At 30.5% G+C, this 21,279-nt stretch overlaps 3 protein-coding genes across 6 annotated transcripts; 1 reads left to right on the top strand and 2 right to left on the bottom strand.

Moving 5' to 3' along the window:
* The first annotated feature begins 625 nt into the window (after window positions 1-625).
* On the top strand, window positions 626-8,576 carry olf186-M (Ki-ras-induced actin-interacting protein-IP3R-interacting domain olf186-M). Of its 4 annotated transcripts, XM_085188156.1 has the most exons (7): window positions 626-839; window positions 938-971; window positions 1,163-1,641; window positions 1,933-2,088; window positions 2,410-2,503; window positions 3,377-3,461; window positions 3,924-4,100. In XM_085188156.1, exons 2-7 carry the CDS (start codon window positions 956-958, stop codon window positions 3,958-3,960), a joined length of 867 nt encoding a protein of 288 aa, XP_085044282.1. In that variant the 5' UTR covers window positions 626-839; window positions 938-955; the 3' UTR covers window positions 3,961-4,100. The 4 variants fall into 4 exon arrangements, with proteins under 4 accessions (XP_085044282.1, XP_085044280.1, XP_085044284.1 ...); XM_085188154.1 differs by lacking the exon at window positions 3,377-3,461 and having other exon boundaries at window positions 3,924-8,576; XM_085188158.1 differs by lacking the exon at window positions 3,924-4,100 and having other exon boundaries at window positions 3,300-3,429.
* On the bottom strand, window positions 5,794-18,978 carry LOC146537680 (sodium/potassium-transporting ATPase subunit alpha-like). The gene is made up of 18 exons (XM_085188162.1): window positions 18,866-18,978; window positions 17,851-18,090; window positions 17,332-17,481; window positions 16,598-16,770; window positions 16,277-16,447; window positions 15,214-15,343; window positions 14,229-14,465; window positions 13,907-14,146; window positions 13,489-13,679; window positions 12,478-12,649; window positions 12,241-12,389; window positions 11,894-12,095; window positions 11,320-11,474; window positions 11,064-11,250; window positions 10,674-10,913; window positions 10,042-10,230; window positions 9,332-9,449; window positions 5,794-8,737 (listed from the first exon to the last, which is right to left on the bottom strand). The coding sequence occupies exons 2-18, from the start codon at window positions 17,996-17,998 to the stop codon at window positions 8,623-8,625; spliced, it is 2,967 nt and encodes a 988-aa protein (XP_085044288.1). The 5' UTR covers window positions 17,999-18,090; window positions 18,866-18,978; the 3' UTR covers window positions 5,794-8,622.
* Dci (Dodecenoyl-CoA delta-isomerase) lies at window positions 18,197-20,029 on the bottom strand. The gene is given in 4 exon segments (XM_085188159.1): window positions 18,197-19,141; window positions 19,220-19,309; window positions 19,632-19,907; window positions 19,909-20,029. Coding segments are annotated over 4 exon segments (723 nt in total). The 5' UTR covers window positions 19,999-20,029; the 3' UTR covers window positions 18,197-18,874.
* Between the last annotated feature and the right edge of the window lie 1,250 nt (window positions 20,030-21,279).

The following is a 21,279-nucleotide window of genomic DNA, read 5'->3' as shown; positions in this document are numbered from 1 at the left end:
GTTAAATATGTATTGAGTTCCCTTATCAGTCAATTACCATTAATTCAGGCTCAAACTACAGTCAGTCAAATATTTATAAATTTTTATAAAAGAATAACGTTAACAGATTATAACTTCTATATAAATAGAATAAAGAATTATTATTTATCAAAATAAAAAAAAATGTTTCTTACTTTTTGTTATTAGAATATTATTTATTATCATTATAATTTTTGATTAATTCTTTTAACATTACTTAGAACTAGACTTATAAGATTCGACAAAGCAAATATCTACATACATGTTTTAATTTGAGAGTTCACTCTATTAGTGTCTATTAGTATACGATACATTCAAATATTTTGTAAATAAATATTTTGATTTTCTTATCTTAATAGGCTACTCTGCCCACAAAGAAAATATTATAATATTTATTTTCAATTTCTAAATGATCTTTAAGTGACTTAAAAAAATATTTAAAATATAATTTAAAAAAGATTAAGAAATTAAAAATGTTCAATTGAATGAATAGTGTCAATTTTCCTGAACTGATGAAATATGAATCATTTATATATCATAAACATAGACTCAAATAGTTTATTTTGACATTAGATTACAACATTAATTATCTGTGGTATATTATCATTTCAATTTATGTCTGAAGTCTGAAGTTCTGAACTATGAAATCCAAAATGACGTTTGTTAATTCCTATGTTAATTCTTAATTCATTTCGTTTCTGAAATCGGATTCTGATTTGATCAGTTTATGTGTTCTGTAGTTTACATTTAATAAATTTTATTTTTTTAATGTACTTATGAAGGTTCTTAGTGCAATATTTTAACTACTATACATTATTCAGGTGAGTTTTTACGAATAATAAACTGTTTGTGTCCCTATGTTAATTTCCCAAAATCAGCATTTTGCACGTCCATTTCATATTTCCTCTATTGCATGCAGCCTAAATTCGAAAAGAGGATGGATTCTACACCAGGTTTGTCTTATAATATCTTTATGTCTTAGGATAAGTGTAACAACTTTTGATCACCTCCTTATATTATGACATTGTTTGTATTATCATTTAAACAGTGTACGTCATATTTGTTTTTAATATATGTTACAAAATATCTTATTGATTGTGCATTATTTTATTTCATTGATAATGATTGTGAAATTCTTTTTCAGACACATTTAACGAATCTGTTTCATCTATATTGGAGCGCAAAGTTCGTGGTTGGCTAAGTGGAGTTATTGACGACATGCGAAGGAGTAGTCCTGTTCAGCAATGGCTTGACTCAATGCCAGCTGATTCTGATACAGATGTTCAAAATGACACTGAAATAACCTCTGATAATGATAATAATCTCTGTGAACAAAGTAGGAACTCAGAATCTAAATCTGATGAAAATAAAGCTGAAGGATCGATAACTGAAAACACTGTGGTAGAAAATGAAATACATAAAGATATAATTCATGATGATAACAGTTTAGATGTCCCAGTTCAACGAGAAGCATGGAAGAGGAAATCTTTAGAGAGTGGTGTACTTACAAGCACTCCCCATTCAAGAAATGTGAAAATGAAACTACAAAGGGATCATTCAGTCCAATCAGAAGGATATGCACCAAGATTTAAAAATCCTTTATTTAGAGACCATTCCTTACAGGTAAACATATATTCCAATGATGTAATGGAAACTATCAGATATCCAAAAAAAAATACATAACCATATCTAATATAAAAGTTTAGCATAATTTCAAATATGGATGGAATTATTATATATTTGTCTGCATCTAGATCCGAAATGTTACGTCTAATCACATAATATCGCTGATTTTACAATATGTGACAAAATTGGAGCTGGAAAGTGATCTTGTTGTATCTCAGAGCCTTCTTTTGAGATATGGCAAAATCACTTTCTGTCATTGATATATATTTTGAACAATTTTACTTACAGTCAGATGCAAGTGGTTCAAGTGGTAGTTCTGTTTTAAATGTGTTAGGAGCCAGGAAAGTTGATGCTGAGTCTGTGCTCTTAGCTCTTGGATTTGGCCCAAGTGAAAAGCAACAAAAATTACAAAGAATTCCAGATAGATTTTTAGTGCCATCAAAAGTGAGTGTTATCTTTTTCTTTTATTTAGTTTCACACTACATTCACCTGCACATTGCAAAGTTGACAGAGGGAACCTAGTGTAATAACACTCTGCGTCCCCACTTTCCACTTAATTAGAGGAATACCAAAGAGGAATTAAAAATAATTTGTTTCCCTTAGTGAAAATTGAACCTACAACCTTTGTATTTACACTCATATGCGTATGCATTGAGTGTAACTTAATATTATATTACTTGTTAATAGAACAAATAGTTACTTATTAATTGCATCCAATTAAAAAGAAAGTTTATATATAAATATATATGTTTTTTTTCTTGGTAGCTTAAAGGAATAAGTACAGAACAATTTATTAAAGATGAACAACATTCAATGCGAATGCATGATTGTGGAATTTTTGGCTACAGAGGCCTTACTGGTAAGTAATTTTATTTCATACATAAAATTTTGAACAAAATGCTATTAATAAATACTAACATATAATCACTTTACTAATAACTTAACAACCACTAATAATTTCCATGCATTTACTAAAAATGTTCCACATTCACAGCCATATAGATGGATGTAAATATACCTATATAATATATTTTTCTATATAATTGTCTTACTAATATGAGGCCATACATAAGTTATCTCTTTTCTCTGACTTTTACATAGAAAAGTTATTTCTACATTAATTCCTTATAAAATTACAATTAAAATAAATTTTGACTGTGCAATACAGCAAGTCAAAATTGTGAGTCCCCTGAGTATGTCAGAGGGATAAATAGATCATGGAATTCATGTAATGTAATTTCGAATGGTTCCGTTTAGAAACATATATTTGAGAGTTTGATATAATATATATGAACTAATTATTATATTATAGTATTGTTATTATTAGTTTTCAAGGCCTTAATACAGAGTACAGAATAATTTATTACATTATATATCCTTATTTATTATCAAACGGGTCAATTATGCGATGAATTATTGTTATTGTAAACTTAGCTCCGACTTGAAAGTTATATAATGGATGTATATGAATTTAAACACAAAACAATTTATCATTTCACACTTTGATGCTAAGTTTATAAAAATAATTAGATTTTTCTAAAATTACCTAGGTTTAAGCAAACCTGGCAATAATGAAAACAACAAAAAAATATTTAGTGCAGTGGTTTAGCTTTTATGTGCCTACATATATTTTAGCAATTCATTTTTATACATAGATAAATTACTAAGGCATTTCTTCTGCTTCATATAACCCTGGGTACTAATTAACTAACACCATGGGGACTAATAACAGAACACTGTACTCCAGTATGCCGCTTCATGAAAACTTTGTCTCCAAGTTGTAATAGATCATATCAAGTGCCTGAAATTGCTGTACAGTAAGTATAAGTACATTTTATTATTGAAAATGTTTGTTCAATATGTATAAACAAGTTATTCGTCAGACTAATTTATTTTAATTAATTGTGGCCTCAAACTTTTTTTTTCCTATGGTAACTAATGGTAGCCAATTAAAACTTTGTAGCCTGAATTTTTAATAATACAAACATATATATGATCTTAAATATTTCCATTAGTATTTTTTTTAATTAAATAAATGTTCTTTTTTAATTTCGTAAGAAACAACCAAAATAGAAAATGAGCGTTTATCTTTTCACATTGAAGTGTTTATAAGTAATTAATAACAATAATATTAGGCAGCGGCATAGTCTCTGACTCCTACTGGTGTGGGTTCGATTCCCACTCGGAGGATTTTTTTTTCATTTCATCGTTCTTTCCTTCTTACTCTGCAATATGCAGCGTAAAGCTAAAAAAATATATTAATAATAAAATAATTGCAGGGAATCCTCATGTTCCACCGTCGACAATTGTAGCTAAGATAATGGACTGCATCCTCCAGGACGACGTGTGTCGTGAGGAGGCGTTGATGAAGAGCCGTCATTCCATAGCGGACATGCGCAGTCCCGCTGCGATACACGCACATCTCACTTCTAGATTACGAAGTACTTAATTGAAATATTTAATAAAAATAGGTTATATATTTTTTAGGTTATATTTTTTGACATAATTTTAAATTTCGAATTGGAATTTGAATTTCGTGTTTAGCGGCCCCGGGTGGATTCGTCCGCTGCATACGAATATTTATGAAATTATTTTCACTTTAGGATTCCAATAAGCTTTTATTTGTGAAATTAAAATGAAATTGAGTGCCCATTTTAAGATTTTTCCATACACAATTTCAACCCCTATTTTAACACTGAAGAGATGAACCTTCAGGGTTAAAATTTTCAAAATCCCTTAGTGGATTTTCACGTTTCTACCACCAGTTACCGCCGTGCGCGCGTCTATACTTCAGGCAGTGGGAGCTACTCCTTTTATATATATAAGATACACGTTTCAGATTATGAGCTCAGTTATTGTCATATGTCGTCTAATTTTCTAAATTTTTCTTTTTTGCCTTTTATATTTATACAAAATTGTTTAGGAATCTAATAGGGCTTAAAAGTGGCTGAGAACGATTTTTTTTAAAATCTTATTTTAAAACAAATAAAAAATAACAATGAACTTATGCAAAAAGATTCATAGCTCAAGAATCTTACAAAGCTTCTAAATAAAAATAAATTATATTTTTAGAAATCCCTTTGCCTTTTTATACATTTTTTGTTTGTTAAATATTTTTTACATAAATTTTATAGTGCATGATTATCTAAATCAGTATAACATTTTATAAGCAAATCGGATAAACTATGAAATCGGTTATCATATCAGTATTTACATATTTTTCCACTTTATTGGAGCCATTGAATTTTTCTAAATATTGTTTTTAATACACTTTTGGAAGTAACTCTTTAAACTAAAACATGATAAAGACTTAAAATATAATATACAAACATATCTCTATAGCAGATATAAATTCAATTTCTTATATTAAAGAGTAACAATACCTAATAAAAATTATTTACCTTTCCTATTAGTATTTATATAGTTATATTTTAAATTACTGTCTAAACTTAAATTACTGTTAAAATACTGTCTTTTCTCATGTCCTATTTGTTTTCTAATTCCTACTATCAATCGTGGCGAAAGGGGCACTAAATGTGATTGTTTACGCGATATGTTGTGGGTTCCATTCCCGCTCGAGGAAATAAAATATTTAATATTTCTATTTTCTTTACTCTACTATTGAAATGAAATGAAAATAATTGGTTCTTCTGAATGAATATCGACACCACGCCGTCGCGTTTATTCTCTAACAATATTTACTAAAAATAAATATTACGCAACTACAACGTTGACATCATATTTCCATCTAGTTGAAATAAGACATTTCCTATTTAACTTGTTTGTTATTTCAACATTATTTTCTCGCTAGACAATACCTACGTAGTGTTAATATGAACTTTATACTTATAGTTGGATGATTATGCTTATTGTTTTTATATATTTACGATTTTTTTTAATATGTAAAATTTTATAATTATTTAATTTGTTGTTTCTTATATATATCCTGATGTAGTAGACACGTCCAAATTATCTGTTGTGTCGCTGTGACGCTTACGCCTTTTATTTTTTGCACCGTATCATCCTAAAACATATTAGGGTACACTAATTATGTGAATTCATTTTTTTCAATTAAAAATAAAATACTTCTGTTTTTTAAGTAAATATAATTATAGAGATTTTACAAGGTCTAGATTTTTTTATAAGTCAAAGTCAAAGATGGAAGTAAATAGTTAGGTATACAATAAATAAATTATTACATACACAATTCCTTATTTGCGAGTATTGGTGAGGAAACGTACATACATACTCCTTTACTCACTTTATTTTTATTATATTAGGCATGTAGTTCCATATTTAAATTCGATTTAGATTAGGAAGTAAATACTTATATAGATATGTGTGAATTTTGTTACATTTTCGTAAGTTATTACAAAGTAATAGAAACATGACTTATAAAAACCATATCAATAAAAATAAAAAAACATCATAAGCCTTTAGATTTTTAAAATAAATATTGGACTATGTCCTAGACCATTATTTTAAATTAGTAAAATAAATAATAGTAGACTTTTGAAAATTCTATTCCGTAAATTTATCTATCTATTGTAAATTTAGCAGTTTTAAAGTAGGCTTTTTACTATATACACACTTAAAGTAAAACTTTAAATCTCAAATGTTCATATACCTACTTATAACTTGTGTTAATATATTATTTCTCCTTAATATATTATTGAGATTGATAGAAGTTATTACAGATTATTATTTATTCAAAAATATTTCATTTATATATACATACAGGGTGTCCCGGGAGTCAACGATAAAACGAAAACAGGTGATAGACCAAGTCGTGACAGTTATGAGAAAAATATTTTAAAAAATCTGTGTCATGTATTTTTCGTAGTTGGGAAAGTTCAGGTACCTTGGATCCGCCATGCACGAGTCTGGAGGCATCGATCACGATCTCCGTGGCCGGTTAAGAGTTCGGACGGTATCCTGCGATCACAGACCACACCAGTGACCTCCCGCCACTTAGCCCAGGCAACGCTTATCCGACTTAGGGGCTGGCCCAGGACTTATAAGGATAGTGCTCGAGTCCGGGCTCTCGAAGGCCATATACTCGGTCTTTGACACATTGCCAATATGCATTTCATTCATGGAGAATGGTTATGTAACGCAAATGCTGCAGCTAGAATGTATCGGAAAAGATAGCAAAACGCTGAACGTCATCCCGATTATCGTGTATTTCGATTTTTCTCTCTTCAACAAAGAAGTCATCCAGCAAGTGTCGTACCATTTCGGAATCCAGATTAAATGCGCCAACTTTTAAAGTTACTTGCAAAAACAGTGTAGTACATTTTTTTTACAGTACAGTCGGTTAAATTTGAGTGTAGTAAATATTTTGAATTTAATGTTTGGCAAAAACACGAAATTTTATTGAAAACTGATGCAGGTATGTTGAAATCTTAAACTGCAATTCATAGAAGGGTTACTCATGATTACATTACAGAAAAAAAATGAAGAAAGAGTTATATTTGTAGTCCTGGGACTTGAAAAACCATCACAGGGTGTCGGTTTTTCCGATATTTTTTAAAATCAATATAATATGAAAAATACATGACAAAGATTTTTTTTTATATTTTTCTCATAACTGTCATAACTTGGTCTATCACCTGGTTTCGTTTTATCGTTGACTCCTGGGACACCCTGTATATATATATACTTATTGCAAAGATGATGTTCTTATATAAATATTATTTGTTGCAATATTAAGCTATAAAAATTAAACATTGACTAAATTTTATTCTTAAATATAATTGTTATAACAAAATATTTTAGCTTTATCTCGGGAAAAAAAATTGGAAATATCCCCAGTTGATAATGATACCATTAATATTAAAAGGAGTTAGGCCTGCTATTAAGAAAATACCATTACAATACCTAATTTTAACTAGAAACAACTAATAGGATAATTTAAAATCTGCCATGTTGTTTGTATTTCTGTTCGTTTTGTTGTGATTTTAAATTTTGTATAGAATTAAGTATTTTGTAGTTAATAGATTCGTTTTATTATGTTTTGTGTAGTTGTTATAGTTTTTAGATACATTTTAGTTTGGGCTGTGTTTAGAAAAAGTCATGTTATGTGGTGTGTTTTAGATATAAGATATCTTATTTTGTGGAACATATTGATAATAATAATTATGTTTGATTATATATATCATTTATCTAATAACTTTTATTGCTTCAGATCTTTTTTGGATAATATATTATACAGTACTTAAACAGAGTTAAATAAACTACTAAAATTATCTTTGTAAGACAATGTTGCCAAATTACTTAATTACAATTTTGTAAATTTATAGAAATTATGAGCTTTATCTAAATAGCAAATTTTTACTTTTTAAATTAATTATATTATTTTAAGTCATATTTTTATTTATATCCGAAATTTATAACGATTGTCACAATTTTTCTTTCTCATTTGATTCTTCTATTCATATCTTATACACATAATTGTGAAATATATAGAATTAACAAAATACAATATTAGACATAATAGTGCCTGCAAAGTAAATAAGTACTATAAATGCTTGTTTTGTTCCTGTAAATTGTTTATAAGTTGTTTTTTTAACTATTTTCACCTGTGCCTTACCCATGTAGGCTGTTAGAACGTAATTAATACATATTGTAAGTAACATCACATAATATTTGAATCAAATTCGTACATTTTTATTTAATATTTTATTTTCAATCAAAATACCTATAAGTGTTATACTAACAGTCTACATAAATCTTACATATCTTGTAGTAATAGTAAAAAATGTATTTAATTATTTTTAATATTCATGAATTTATGATACTTACCGTAATAAACAAATTTTGCTCATTTACGTTACTTAAAACATAATGTTGTCTTAAAATATAATTTTTATTAATGTTTGATAATTAAAAAGCAACTTTATGAGATATGAAATATATTCCTATTTTAAAAACTTTAGTTTTATTTTGTACTCTTATACCTTCAGTAGCGAGTTCTGTTCAGTAGAGAGTTATTTTGTTAAACCATCCGTGAAACAATTCTTTTCTGATACAATATTTTCTAAATTCATCAAATATGAACATGAACAGCGCGAAGGGTACTGCTAAGAACCACCTGAAATAAAGATTCTTAGTTGGATTCTTAATTTTTTTATATAGCTTCGCACTGTATCCCGCACATTGCAGGGTAGGTAAAGGAAGTCTGGGAACAGTGTTAAGACACTCCATTCCCTTTGAGTCCGCCAAACTCTGTCTGGCATTGCGGAACTCAACGCCTCCGCCTCCTTTGCTTCATTACCAGGGCGAGGAAAATTAAACTATTTTATATGGGAATGGAACCCACAACCTGCCGCACGCTTGCGCAACTGTAAACCTATGCCACGAATTGTTTAATTTTAATGTAATATTTTTATTAGCGGCAATAAGTTCTAAGATATCTCGAATTCAGGCTGAAAGTGGAGAAAGGTGTCTTGGTACTGGGTGAAGTTGAGGAAAAAAAGTGATATATCCTAATTGTGGATTAGGTAGTAAATCTAGTGATTCCTTATTAACTTCCCCATTTATAGAAGCTGCCTGCTCCTGGAACCAGCATTGCATTACGTTTCCATGAGATAGATACATCTAACACAAATTAAACTTGTCGAACATTACCTTGAGTTGGCTGTTTTTAATGACTTAAATTTAATATTGTTTTCAGAAACACATTTACCATCTCAACCGTAGAGGATATGTTCTGAAGAACGTGTTTATGCCCGGTGTGTAGCACACTGCACAAGCCAGCGCTATTTCAAATAACAATCCCATATTTAAGATATTATTCTTCATACCTTAAATATGACAAAAATGTGAATAACGAAACCAATGTGGTCAATATGTACATCTAAACATATCACTAGTGACTCAAACGCGGCTTCGCTCGCTTAAACTTATTTTTATACATAAATTATTTATAGCCAAAGAATATATTTTTTAATAAAAAATATCATATTATGTCCTTTCTAATAGGTATCTGTAACAATATATGTACAAAATTTCGTGATAATCGGTTGAATAGTTTGGTCGTGAAAGCGTAACAAACAAACTTACATTCACATTTGTAATATTAGTATGATGTACTTCTAATATTATAGATGTGAATGTGGCATTAAACCTACGTAGGTATGTAGGTACTTGAGTACTTTTGCCGCATATCCGTAATTCCTTTTTAATTGCATTATATTATTGCCTATGACCAGCAGTGGACAAAAGATGGCTGTTGATGATGGTGATGATGATGAATGCATATTATTTCTATTAGGCATGCTTCGATATTGAAACGAATTTTGAGCACATAAACATTGAACTTCAATAGAATCGTCATAGGCACTAATTTATATAATTTTATACGTTACATAGTTATACAATATGAATTAGCCTTACCGACATGAAAGAAGGAATTAAATCTTGTTTTACAAATAACACCATTCATCATCTGTGTGACCACTATAGCAGCAAAGTAAGAGGCTTGACAGGCGCGTTCGAGCTCTTTCCTTTCAGCATACGTCCACTCTTGACCTAAAGAATCTTCCACATCGCTTACCGCTTCGTTATCCCATTGTTCTCTCAAACCTTAAGTTTTTTATCTTTATAAGAAATGTTAAGTAATTATGAAACGTTTATATTATCTACTAATAGTAGATAGTAGTATTATCTACTATTGTACCTACTTTGTTGATCCTGTATAGATATTGTAATGAGGAAACAACTGCGTTTACATGCCCTCGACATACAAACATACTCCTATAATACAGTAATTGAAGGAACCAATTTATAAAAGTAATTATAATAATCTACTAAGGTAGGTTTATGTTAAAGAATAACAAACTTCATACTAAACAAACTTCAGCTAGTCCAAGAAACGGTAGACAGAATATACCTACCTACTTCTAAATTGATAATTATCTACGCTATACGCACGTAGTAGGGTAGGCAGAGGTAACCTGGGAACCTATCGCGCACTTGTGCTCCTAATTAATAAGATATCTACCTACTTATTATAAGATATTGCTCACCAAAGAGTTTAGATGGATAGAAACCATGTTCAGCCATAACAATGAAGTAAGCAAACATGCCGGCAGAAAACTCGACTAAACCAAGATGTCCATAAGCTAAACGCAACATGCGAGACGACACGAGTGGGTCCGTGCTACGAGGAGGTCTCGCCATTACGTCCTGCTCTGCATTCTCATGAGACAATGACACTGCTGGCCACATATCTGTACCCAAGTCCACGCATAGAATTGTCATGACTCCTACAATTTTTTTATTATATTTACTTAATATTTCTCTATTGTTTTGATATTTTTGTAGGTAAATGCATATTTAATAGATAAGTATTTTTTTACTATTTGTGTAATGTAATGTAATTACGCGCTAGCGTATCCAGCCAGCCAGGTACTTACCCAAGGGTAATGGTATAGAGAACAGAAAAAATACCATAACTGGTATAATTTCGGGCACGTTGGATATGAGAATGTAGCACACAGATTTCTTTAAATTATCAAATATTTTTCTTCCTTCTTCTATTCCAATAACAATGGTTGAAAAATTATCATCCATCAGTATCATATCAGCAGTTTGTTTCGACACCTGGTAATTTATGTTTCCACTTACAGTCTTTATTCTTAATTTTTTAAATACAATTTTAAAAGTTCTTACTTGTGATCCAGTTATCCCCATAGAAATGCCGATGTCTGCTCGTCGTAGAGCTGGCGCATCGTTCACTCCGTCGCCCGTGACAGCGACTACGCCGCCTAGTCTTTGACATGCCTCAACTATTTGTAACTTTTGTGTGGGAGATGTACGTGCGAATACTTTAAAATCAAATATTACGCTATGATATTTTTGTTTTAATGTTTCCTAGTTTCCTAATTATTTTAGAAAACGTATAAAAAATTCCTAAGTGTGGAATAACACTTTAAAAAATTGTTAAAAATAATTTCCTAATTATTTTAAGTTTTTGATATTATACTGCTTAGTGTTCCCAAACATTTTTTATGGTGTTTATATCTCAACTAACGAATAATTTTCTTCTTATAAGTTCGTACGTACAAACAACATGAAGATGTATATGTGGCTTAGAGTGTAAACCTCCTAAAATCTTTTCTTTTAAAGCGGTTTTTTTAGTTAAGTATCTACTTATTAATTAAATCTTTAGCCTTTATCATCCGGATTTGCATTTTTATATTACTGTTATACTTAATTACTTATTTAATTTTATTTCACTATTAACCGATTTCATAATGCTTCTCCAAAATGAGGTTCAGTAAATCTGGGGTCATATTCCGTAATTCCGTGCCTGTTACAACATGGCAATTCGGCGTTGTTCCAATGCCAACCTCCATTGCTACTGCACGAGCGGTAGCTGGATGATCTCCTGTCACCATCATTACACGAACACCAGCTTCCCGAACGCGGCAAATTGCTGAACGAACCTGTGGTTAAAATTACGAGAATTGCTGGCTTTTACTATAATGATGGGACACCTTTAGAAATTAAAGTATATTTTTAATTCTATATTTTTGTTATATATTTAATAAATGTTATGTTTAATGTAATTTATGATTGAAAGCACTTAACCTCTTCTCTTGGGGGATCTTTTAAGCCAAAAAGACCAAGAAATCTTAAATTGTCGATTGGAAAATTCATATTTTCCGTGTCAAATTCGAAACCCAAAGGATACTGTTCAGAGTCCAATACACAGTCAGCAAATGCTAATATGCGTTCTCCTTAAATATTAATTAACGTTAATAATACTAGTCCACGAAAATTACATAAACATGATGAAGGAATAATTAAACCTAGGAGGACACTTACCTGTGTTTGCTAAGTTTTCTATGGCTTTGTTAACAGCTTGTTGAATTTCAGTTGTCATATCTAAGTTGTTTTCGCTTGAAGCAACTGTGTTGCATCGAGAAAGTATGTATTCTGGCGCGCCTTTCATTACTAACAGATACTTTGAAGAGTTTTCATCTAGATGAATACTGACCTAAAAACCCACATTTTCCTAAGACAATAGTAAAGGAAATACCCATAAGCTTAATCATATAAGTTAAGTAGGTATAAACATACAAACAAATATTGTATTATTTAAATTAATTTTAATGTTCGACGATGCTTACTTAAATCTATTTTTGCTACTTAACATTAAAGATATTACTTTAAAGTCCAAAAAATACCAAGATTAAAATTTAAATAATAAAAACTTAATTAATATTGTGTAAATATATTCATATGCATAATTATATTACATTATGTAAATTATCGGTACAACCAACGTCCAATCAATAATGTTCTATCAGAAAGTGTCAAAGGTGGAAAAAGATATATAAGCAGCTCATTTATTAATGAGATCTTATATTGGAGTGACACTCGCGACGAACACATTTAATATGACATACCTTATACAATTTCCATTTCGAAAAAAATAAATTAAATAATGAAAATTATTTTAAAATTATTTAATTTGAGGTTGGTACACAAAACTATCACGAATTAAGTCGACTATAAAATGTAAAGTTACATTTAGCCATTACCTGACTCCTCGACCTCGTATTTAAATGAAACCTACCTGACCCTGTGGACTAAAAAATTAAACTTTATGGTCAACATCAATTTTAAGATATAATTTTTGTTCCCATTCATTTCAACTAAATGTTAAATAACTTGCATTATATTTGTGAGAGTAATAAATAAATGTGATTTTGTGAGATTTTATTTAAATTCTTTTTATATTTGAGGAACACAATGAAATATGATATGATTTAAAATGCTTAAATTAACTAACTGGGTACTACACGTAATATGAAAATAATAAAATTTTCGTACTTGATACTTATTAACGGAGTTAAAGGGGATTTCGGCGACTTTAACATATGTATCTCTGATAACTCCAAGATCTTCATATTTATTCAAAAACAACAATATGGCCTTTTCTGAAGCATCACCACTAATGACTCCACTTTTAGAAATAGAAGCATTATTGCATAAGATCCCACATATTTTTAAGGAATGTAGAGCTAAAAAATAGTAAATATTTTGCTTCTTTATTTAGCTTAGTACTTACTTGAAATTTGAATGTATGCAATGAACATATTTTTTGTATAATAAATATTATAAGAATGATGAATGAATAAGTATGTAAATATACTACGTTTTTTACCTTTGCAGTTGTTTAAAGCTGTAAACAAATATTGTAGATTAGTTATATTTAATTAAATATACGTACACAATGGTATCTAAGTACCTATAATTTTATGTAATGTTTTACTTTCAAAATCCATGTCCGCAGCGGAGTACGTTGTGTCCCATATCCAAACGTGTTGGACACACATTTTATTCTCTGTTAATGTGCCAGTTTTATCTGAACAAATAATGGTACACGCTCCAAGTGCTTCGATTGCCTCTAAATTTTTCACCAGGCATTTTTTTTTTACCATTCTCTTGGCTGTTAAAGTTAAAGAAGCGGTTACCGTAGGCTGTAAGCCTGTAAATATTGATATATAATATAATGACAAATCAATTTATGCACTGTATTTAGAAAGGAAATGGATTCGGTAAAAAAATACCTTCGGGTATATTAGCAACAATTATTCCAATTACAAATATGACAGTTTGTATCAAAGGATATCCGAGGAAGAGACTGGCACCGGCTACAAATAAACCCAATGAGAGTGCCCACATTGACATGTAGCGCATAAAGCGGCGGATCTCACGTGCCAGAGGAGACGGGGCAGGCTCCAAGCGAGCTGCTAATCCAGCAACACGCCCTAAGGCAGTTAAATCTCCACAGCACAGTACAACACCTAAAACATCTTAGTATCAATCATTCTTAAATATATGAATTCCCCGATCCCGTACTTTAAAAACACATATAATCCTGCAAGGAATAAACTGTACATTTGTGTGGGCGATCACCAAAAAGGAGAGCGCAAAATAATTTTTAAAATAAAATTTATTATTTTTACTTTAGTAATCTTCAAAAAATTTGAAACATAATAGAATATATAATTTTTTCTACACAGACCTAATGAAGAACTGCGTTGTCACTACGATTTTTTCTTTTTTTAATGTTTGGTCACATACATTTTTCTATTCTAGTACAGTGATCGAGCCAACTTTTTTTTTCACTTTCAATAAATCGATAGAAAAAATTTAACCCGTCGTCACACGTATACTTAAATGTCACACAAATGCAAAGCTCAGCTTATGCCTCGTGGAATATATATCATTATAAGGTTCTAAATAGTGTATTAACCTAGTACCTACACAATGTATATTACAGCATTAACTTAACAGTCTAAGTAAAGATTGGATGTTCATAATATAATAAAGTTTATTGAAACATTTATCGATTAGATTCAAAATAACAACGTAGGTATTCTGTCCTTTAAAAATAATGTTCAAGTGCAAATATATATGAATAAAAACTCTTCGATGATAACTTAATCAATATTAATTTACAATGTCAGATGAAGCTATCCTCAAAGACCCTTCCTTCACTTTACATTCTTGAAAACGCACTCTAAAATGTTTACTTATTAAATAAAAAACCTTTAGCCCATCCTTCAACACAAAGTGCAGAAAAGAAAGCAACATTAGGTGATTCCAAAATATTTGCTGTTCCATCTGTGTTTCCCCGCGAGACCGCTACACTCTCCCCCGTTAGCGATGAATTGTCGACCTACATACATGTGACAAATGTTTTATTTTTGTTATTTATAACTTTACTTTACAGTCACTTCAACTTAACAACCGTGGCGCAGCCAGGGATATTTAATAATAACATTTCTTCGCTCTGGAAACGAGGCAAACGGACGTTGGGTTCCTCTACTCAACACGCAATAGGGACACGGAGTGTCTCAACACTCGGTTCCCAAGTTCCCTCTGCCTGCGCTGCTACGTGCAGTATACACCGTAAAGTTAAAAAAAACTACGAAAAAAAACATTTTAATTTTTATACTACTTAAAAATATATATATTTCGATGTATTTCATATACATGTCCATATTAAATTTTAAAAAAAATCGGACAAGCGCGAGACGAGCTCTCCGTGAGTGAGGGATCCGTGAGATATCAGATGAAAAGACTCTGGCTAAGTTAAGCTTGAATTTCAGAAAAAGCTCGAGACTTCCAATTTTTATGCCGAACCCTCGGTGAGCGAGCCCGACTAGCGCTTGTCCGATTTTTTCTTTAAAAAATACGGAACCCTAGAAAAATTTAATGTACATGTCAAAATTACATAATTATGCTTTAAATTTTCTTTGTAATTACTTACGTTTTATATTTACATATTATACCTACATTTATGTATTTGTTAATTAAAACCAAGTAGCGAAAAGAACACGTCATACATTCGAATAACGACGCGTTCATTATCTGTGATTTATTTTGAAAAAGGTACATACATAGTTAAATTAATATATATATTTTTTACATTGCCAGACTGCGTTGCCTTGAAAACGTTGGCTACTTTGCAAGGGTAATAATATTTAAATATCACTAATTTAGTTTTCATCTTATTTATTACTTATCTTTATCTTTAAAAACGAAATTGTAAAGTGAAAATAAACATTTCAGTATTAAAAAAATAAGCTTTCATAATAAATATTCTAACTTTGAATCCTTTACTGTCAATAATTCGTATATCGGCCGGTATAACATCGCCAACTTCAACATATACTATATCTCCCTTAACTAAGTCGCACACTTGAGTTTTTCTATTTAAGACACCATTTCTTAAACAAGTCGTATACAGTGGTATCATATTATTAAATGTTTTCATTATCTGCAACGAAAAATTAATGTTTTAAGTCCAAAAATGTAAGCAATTATCAAATAGTTGAATTTATTTTCTTGAACGATAGTTAGAAAAATCGATGAAAGATATATTTGTATGTATTTTAAATTTCGTTTAATAATATAACAAGTTATATACCTTAGTACTTTTATAATTTTGAAAGAAACTGAAAAGTCCACAAATTATATCCACGCCAATCAGCACGCATCCTAAGTAGAGGTTATCAAAAGTAGGATCTGGTTTCGTTGACAACTCTATTAAATATGCAGCTAGACATAATATAGCACCAACCCAAATCAAAACAGAGAATCCTTAAAAAAAGAAATATATTTATTGTTAGTCGATATGTGCATTGATACAATAAATGTACTTTAGATTACGTAAAAATACATCATTTCTCTTAGTTTTCGCGCTTTATCCCGTATGTGGCAGAGAAGGCAGAGGTAATCTAGAGTTATTAAACTCCGTTCCCAACTTTCCGGCGAATTCTGGAGACATTGCGAGTTGAGTGGCGGAACCCAACACCGCGCTTTGAATCGACTCTACAGAGAAGAAATAATTATATTTAATTTCCGCGAGTGTGAATTCAACTCAAAACCTGTTACAATTATAGTCACACGCTTGTGTCCTTGCGTCACGACTGACCTCTAATAGAATTTATATTAATTTAATTATGTTTCATATTTTTATATATCTATAATTAATTATATAGAATTATTATCATCACAAGTGTTGTATATGTGTAGGGATAAATGCAATATTCGCACGTAGTTGTCCGTTTTCCAAATGATGAGGAAGACCTGTAATAGCTTACCTCTTTATATTTTATTTCTATTACAAGCTAGTAGAATAATAAAAATTTCTAGGTATACCTGTACATAATGATTTAAACAATATTCGTTGCCACATGAAGTGAGTAGTCGGTGTAAGAGTATTATATCCATAGTAACTTAATAACTCATTTGCCTGTTCATTAGATAATCCCTTTTCTGGATCAGTGTTTAATAAAATGTAGAGTTCTCCTACAATAATATTAGTTTTATTTAAATGTAGAAAATAGAGCAGCACTTCATAGCGGAAGAACAGGAAACAATCGTAGAGCAGCTTTGTAAATAATTTGTACATACAAAAATTATTACAATTTTAATGAATTACTTCTATCAAAATTTCCATCTCATTTAGCTCAGTTCAGTTCTTAATTTATGGCGCTTCGAGCGTGCCCCCATCTCATTTAGTAGAAAAAGTTTTTGGAACGGAACAAACGAACGAATGAAACAAACTACCCTATCCTACCCTGTCAGTCCAGACTTGTAATTCTAAGTAGGTATTCTTTAAATATGATAAATATTACGATAAAAAATGTATAAAATTTCTTAAATAGTCAAACTCACTGAGAGGTATGAGATGTACATCAGTTTGTATCTCTCTTTTTAAGGCACTGAGTCGCGAACAACTTAAATCTCTTGATCGAAGTCCTTTTGGATTATTTGGTCGGAATAGGTCCGATATCGACGATAAACTAGAAGTCCTGGAAACCATTATATAGTTTGACCGATTCTGATCTCATTCAGATCCTGCGATGTAGAGATTGTTTTTACGTTAAATCTCGAAGGCCACGCCGAATTCATCGTCTATAATGATTATATCCGCATCAGAAACAGTGATTATTTTTTTTATATAGTGTTACTTAAAATTATGAAACAGGTGTTATATTGGATAGAAATTAAAAACCATATATAATTTATAAAAATATTTAATCATATTTAGTTCTTAGGTAGGTAGGTATATTATAAGTTGACAATAATAACATTGTTTTAAAAATTTCTTATTTTGTTTCCTTTTTGATTATATGAATTTCCATACACGTAGCGATAATTTTTATTGCTTGAATTTAACATAATAGCTAATGTAATTAGAATATTGATATCCCAACACCATTTGCATATAATAAATGTAATATTTTAGAATATTGTGGGAATTATTAATAATATATACTTTATATCTACACGCATCAGTTTTTTTTCTCACCTAAGTTTATGAGGTGAGAAAAAAAACATAGTCACTTCTATAGGTGTACATATATATATGCATTTAGATATTGCCAAAAATTATAACAGTCCCCTGAGTTGACTCCAATTCACAGTTATATCGTAAGTGTACGTTTGGAAGTGTCCAAACGCTGCTTGACTGCTATTAAATGGAGATAAAGAAATTTCTCAAATCCTCTGCAAAATTTTAGAGGTTATAGTATTAGTTTTTTGTGTTGTCACGTAATTGTAAATAAGAAATAAAGTAACAAAAGTATTTGAAGACAACATTTTTCATTTATTTTCTTTCTTAACTTTTGATTAAGAAAACAATGCATGTGATACATTTATAATTATAAAATAATCCTCTTCTACTTACTCCAATAACTTATAGTTTACTACGATTAAAACTTATTCCAATTCGTTTCAATTCCTGGAATTCAATTTTGTTGGTTCTTAATAGCTCGTCTAAGTGAACTCTTCTTAATAATCTTTTTGTTGCTAGCATTGAGATTTGTGATTGGCTCAAAATTTCCTCGATTCTTTTCCACGCTTTCTGTTGTAAGTCTTCAGGTTTATAAACGTTATTAATAAAACCACACTCGAACGCTTCCTTTGCAGGCATCTTGTAATTTAGCATTAACATTTCCATTGCCTTTAATTAATAAAAAGACATTATTAGAGTGAGATAGATAGTCAATCACAATGTATAGTTGAATGTATAAAAGATTACCTTTCTTTCTCCCATTATCCTCGGAAACGTAAACGTAGAACATGCTTCAGCTACAATGCCTAATTTGGTAAACGGAGTGTAAAAGAAAGCCTGAAAAAGTGAAATAACAATAAAACAACCTATACATTAACACTATATAGGTACATTAGGAAATTATAATAACTGGAATAATTTTATAATATTATTCTGATATTTGCAATTCAATTTAAATGTTAATTAAATTTCTAGCAACATACAAACTCTTTATCTCTCACAAAGGTACATATTTTAATAATGGTAATTAATTTACTCGTAATTTCAACTTTTACTCATATATATCTAAAAACGTTACAATAATTCAAACATTTATTAAGTAAATACCTTAATGTAAACATATTCTCAACTAAGTAGTAAAATCACGAATATCACTTACATCTTCAGATGCGAATACGAAGTCGCATAAAGCTAAAGTTGTCGCTGCTACGCCCACAGCCGGTCCATTAACTATGGCTACTAACAGCTTAGGAAAAGTAATAAAGGCCTCTACACATTTTATCATAATATGTACACCCTCATCAACAGAAATATTTACGACAGCCGTGAGATCATTTCCACTGCTGTAAATATCTCCTGCTCCCGTTAGTACGACCATTGTGATATCCTTATCAGCTGCTGCATTATTCAATATTTCTGTTAACCTAACATACCTACATGTTTATGTCGATGGCATTTCTTTTTCGAGGATTATTAAATGTCACTATTTTAATATCATTTTTCGTTTCCTCAAGAATTGTATCCATTTTTCTTATAGCGTGTAAAACATTTGTTGATTCTAAAAAAGTAATGATACATTATTTGATTTTTTTCCTAGAAAATATAATATAAAATAGTTTTGAGTCAAGGGGCACAGATTTTGAGATCAAATCATTGATTAAAGACTAAAAGATAATTGACTTTTACGAAATAATTATCTGGGAGGTGCCATGCACACTATAGCTATGAAATCAAGTAGTTCTTCTGCACACAAAAAAGCTCAGAAGAGAACATCAAAATGGAAAGAAACGAAATTAGAGCTGTCATCTAATATCTCTGATTGAATAAATTTCTACGAAAGATATTTTTTTTGAGATATACAACGACTTGTTGGAAACATTGAGAGTTCATGAAAAATAACGTACTTTTTTCTTATCTTCACACTGTAACCCGCATATAGCAGGGTAGGTAACCTAGTGTTAAGACACTCTATTCCCCACTTTCCGCCGAATTTTTCGAGAAACTCCGGCACTCAAAGCCGGGTTTTTGCCTTGGTGCTGTAGTGAAGAAATAAAAATATTAATAAATAATAATTCATTCCCCCAAGTGGGGATCAAACCCACAACCGCCGCGATATAGTCATACCTTGTACCTTGTCACGGATATCAATAACGTAACTCCTAATGATTACATAAAATATTTGATAAATTATTATCTTAATTTATTCCAAATTAACAAGCGTTACGGAATGGAACCCCTGGAAACTGGGATGGGGATTCTAGAGACATTGCATGTTGAATGGCGGAGATCAGTGCTGCGCTTTGCCTCGTTACAAGAGCGAGAAAATGAGAATATTAAATATCTTAACTCTAGGTTCCCTCTGCCTACCCTGCTATGAGCGGGATACAGCTGAAGCTAATTCTGGTGACAAGAAGCAACCATATATTTTTGCATCATTTGCAACGTTTCTCACTTAATATTAAAGGCTGAAAATGACCTTTCAAAGTGAACTGGCCGGACAGAATTTTAAAATTTGGCGCCATTTCTGCAGAAGCCTCTTCAAGCAAAATTTGTTCAATGTCGTTGATAAGTACATCAACATTCTTTATTCATTCGAAGCTGGGATTTTTATACAAAACTACATTTAATTGCAGTATTTATGTGTATACGTATTGGTCATTATACAATAAGGCTACTAAAACACAATAATATGCATTTGCATACGCAAACATGCCAATACATGTAATCCGACGTCTACTAAACACGTTAATTACATATATCGTATCGTCACAATTTTATAACATTTTTATTGGAAACAGAAAATCTAT

Source organism: Heliconius melpomene, chromosome 7 (genome assembly GCF_056956725.1).
Source record: "Heliconius melpomene rosina isolate 202511_hmr_F chromosome 7, ASM5695672v1, whole genome shotgun sequence".
In the NCBI taxonomy this organism is placed as follows: domain Eukaryota; kingdom Metazoa; phylum Arthropoda; class Insecta; order Lepidoptera; family Nymphalidae; genus Heliconius; species Heliconius melpomene.
Note: the sequence above shows the minus strand (reverse complement) of the source record. Positions and strands in the feature narration are given on the sequence as shown.

Excerpts from the sequence above, each read along its gene's own strand:
- olf186-M (XM_085188154.1), top strand. Across the intron at positions 1,642-1,932 it reads TTAGAGACCATTCCTTACAG|TCAGATGCAAGTGGTTCAAG; the intron begins GTAAACATATAT and ends TTTTACTTACAG. Across the intron at positions 2,089-2,409 it reads GATTTTTAGTGCCATCAAAA|CTTAAAGGAATAAGTACAGA; the intron begins GTGAGTGTTATC and ends TTTTCTTGGTAG.
- LOC146537680 (XM_085188162.1), bottom strand. The coding sequence starts at position 17,998 with ATGGTTTCCAGGACTTCTAGTTTATCGTCGATATCGGACCTATTCCGA. Across the intron at positions 17,482-17,850 it reads TGTACATCTCATACCTCTCA|GAGAACTCTACATTTTATTA; the intron begins GTGAGTTTGACT and ends ATATTATTGTAG. Across the intron at positions 16,448-16,597 it reads AAAATTATAAAAGTACTAAG|ATAATGAAAACATTTAATAA; the intron begins GTATATAACTTG and ends TTTTCGTTGCAG.